Source organism: Photinus pyralis, unplaced genomic scaffold (assembly GCF_008802855.1).
Source record: "Photinus pyralis isolate 1611_PpyrPB1 unplaced genomic scaffold, Ppyr1.3 Ppyr1.4_LG4, whole genome shotgun sequence".
In the NCBI taxonomy this organism is placed as follows: Eukaryota; Metazoa; Arthropoda; class Insecta; order Coleoptera; family Lampyridae; genus Photinus; species Photinus pyralis.
In genome coordinates, this window is record NW_022170511.1 from 24371208 (window position 1) to 24374476 (window position 3269).

The 3269-nt window shown below is 34.9% G+C and overlaps 1 protein-coding gene across 1 annotated transcript in view; it reads right to left on the bottom strand.

Moving 5' to 3' along the window:
* Positions 1-677: 677 nt before the first annotated feature.
* The window catches only part of LOC116169026, a 60633-nt gene continuing 58041 nt past the window's right edge, over positions 678-3269 (bottom strand). The window contains exon 2 of the mRNA XM_031485057.1: positions 678-704. Within this exon, the coding sequence (XP_031340917.1) occupies positions 678-704 (27 nt within the window). The remainder of the gene's footprint in view (positions 705-3269) is intronic.

Sequence of the window (3269 nt, forward strand, 5' to 3'; positions counted from 1 at the left end):
TTAAAAATCCGAAATTTGAAGAATTGGGATGATTCAGAAAAATCACAAAGGTTCTAAGACATTTTGTTACACGCACTTTAAGCATACGGAACAAAATTACCTTCAGTTGAGCGCGGTAAGCTCAGGCAAACTAGAGATGGGTCGGGGTGGTTAAGAGGTTTTGTTCTACGGCCAGTCAACAAAGCAAGAATAAATAAGAAAATCGGATAGGCGCCACATAGTCTTATAAAAAATTTAAAAAAAGTGGGAAAACACTTACTGAGGGGAACAAGCTACACTGAGAGATCCGATAAAGCTAAAACGTGAAGAAAAGAAATGGGTTGAACGTCAACAATAACTGTAGTCAGAGAATAACTGAAATCAGACGATTATTTAATTCAAAAATACAAAATATAACAAATGGTTTCCAAACGTTACAAATAGTAGTTGAAAATATAATTATGAGTTTTACTCAAAATCAAAATTTAAATTCAAAAGTAGGTTACAAACAAGGGATAAACAATACTTATCGAAATATACTTCCAGAGTTAAAATTGTTTATATGGCTAACACTAACAAAACAAAAAGATATGAATCACGATTCGGCTGTATCGAAAGCCTTATGCAGAAACGTTTATCTCCCGGAGTACGACGATATTAAAATATTACCTTTGAACCCTGGTCAAGGTGGTCTGAATTCAGAAGGGCGCTCTCTGCCAATCAATCTGCAACAGATAAAAAACATAATATCAAAAAGAGGAGTGATAGCGCGACATATATGTTAACGTATAAAAATAAACGTAACGTACCTCAAAACTTATGTATAATACACAGGGAACTAAATATCTTGGTATATAACAAAACTAATCTGAAACTTTAACATGAATCTACTCTTGGTAGCGGACAAAGGGTCATGTACGTAAAATCAAAAAGTACCGAAGCAATTTACAAAAGCGTTAATCTACAAACGGTAACCGGTAGGTATTAATACTTTCAGTTACTCATCAGGAACAGTAATTCAAGCCTTGAGGTGTAATTAATGTGTGTGTAGGTTAGTGGAACGATATATCACGCGAGTGCATCCAAAAATTCTGCATATTTAATTTGAAGGCGTCAATGTAGGGTAGTAATATTCAGGTAAATGGAACGAAGTAACAGGAAGAAAGAAGAAATAAACCAGAAAATAAAAGCCTAAAAGGATTAATTAGTGTTAAATCAAATATTGCGCAACGTCAAAGGACTCCCAAAATCGCAATAGCGTCAATGAAGCGTAGAAACGCAAATCACAGAGAAAAGAATTTATTTTATTTTTTAATATCACAGGGCTAGTAAATCTTTTCATTAAAGGTAATGACGAAATTTGTCAAAGCCAATATGACAGCGTGTTCCTCTTTCTTACAAGTCACGATCGAATCTGTTCTTCAGTACAGGCACGCAAGCGTTAAGACGAGTGGGGAACAAATTTAAAATAGTGAATCATCATGACCTCTAGCGGAAGAATAGGAAACTAGGAAATAAACACTCGACCAACTACAGCGAACTTGCACGAGAAATACACAGATGGCGCAACGGTTCCTAAAGGGATTATAAATTGAAAACTGAATTTAGAAAAATTTTACAAATTTAAAAATTAAAAAAATTCGAAAATTTAAAATTATGATATGATTAAATTCATATTTAGAATTAGAAAAATTTACAGAGCTGTAGAAGAATAAAGTTCCTAGAACACAAGAACTTTGCATTTTGCATCAAAAATAATTTCGTATATGACAGCAAAATTGTTATCCATTGTCCTCAACAATGGAAAGGCATCTTTCGGCGTCGCCTCACCTTTTTTCCCAAAAATATTGCAGGCAACGTGATTCCAACTGGTACTACAAATAAAGCGAACCATTGCTGTTTAATAATATGTACAGGGTGAGTTCAAATAAACATCTTCCCGAAAATCCTTCACACTATCGACAGGAGCCTCCCCTGAATTCTATACATATATTCAAATACGTATCAAAGGGCTCCTGGATCCTTCTCGAAAAAATAAATTAATTCTTTTTGCCTATGCGTGCGTTAAACCTGGGGCACGCGGTATGTGGAAGAATGTTTAAGCATACGTCGATATACTTTTGGACATTTACACAAACGTGATCGCAAAAAAATGACAGGCTTCGCTTGAATAAGAGATGAAGTATGTTTGTACGTACGTAATAAATAAAAATTAAGAATGATACATGATGAACCATAATCACTGATAAAAATTATTAAGGGGTCCAGAACGTGACATATTGTGAGGGAACGAGATAGCTGAAACAGCCATAACCGAAAGCAAGTTATTTTTTCTGTCCTGCATCTTTTATATGTACTAGTTCCTCAGGCAAATACTGTTTTTGTGTAATTATGGATAATTCCAGAAGTAAAACCCTGATAATCTGATTGAACGTATCGAATCGCTTACTTGACCAGTCAATTGCATCTCCTTCTCTCCACTAAGTTTTAGGATTTCGAAATTCAGGGGCCAAAATTGTATGAGAAAGTGTTTGATCGAGTGCAATAATTGAGTTATGAGGGATCACTCCCAAGACTTATCGTGGCCATTGATCAAAATGCTGTTTATTCATTTCGTCGTGGTAATTCGCTGAACTTTTCTTTCCAAGGCTCCAGGTCGTTTAATTCCTCCTCAGCAACCATTTATTTCTGGAATGGTTCCTTGATATAGATTTTTTATACTCTCCCTAATCCTGTACCAATTTTTTCCGGAAATGCTAAATGTTGTGACCATTTTTTACATCATAACTTTTACACTGCTTAACAAATTTTCGATATCGCCGATCTGAATCCTCACGTTGCCAGTTGGTAAAAGTGCAATAAAAAGAAAATTACATAAATATTTACAAATGCGAACTTCGCATTTTCTATTGCTCTGCGAGAGGTATAATCTACCATTTACAATTTTAATAAAATCCGCGATTCCGTTTCGCTTCCGTAAAGAGTGGTCCCGGTTATGCGAAATTACGGAATTTTCGGGCAATATTAAATTTAAATCGACAGTGGAACAATATGAACAAAATGGTATCGCCATAAAAAATCGATTTGCCTTTCAGCAGACAACACGATCTCCATTAACGAAACGAACAAATGTCAACGATGCCATTTATAAATTATTTTACGTTTCGACTACTTTTGTAACAGCATCCATTGGTCATAAATATCTGAAGATTTCATTTACATTCGTAATGCCATTGCATTTATAATTTATTGCATTGGCCGATTGCTGCATTGCAGTGGCGTAAAACTAC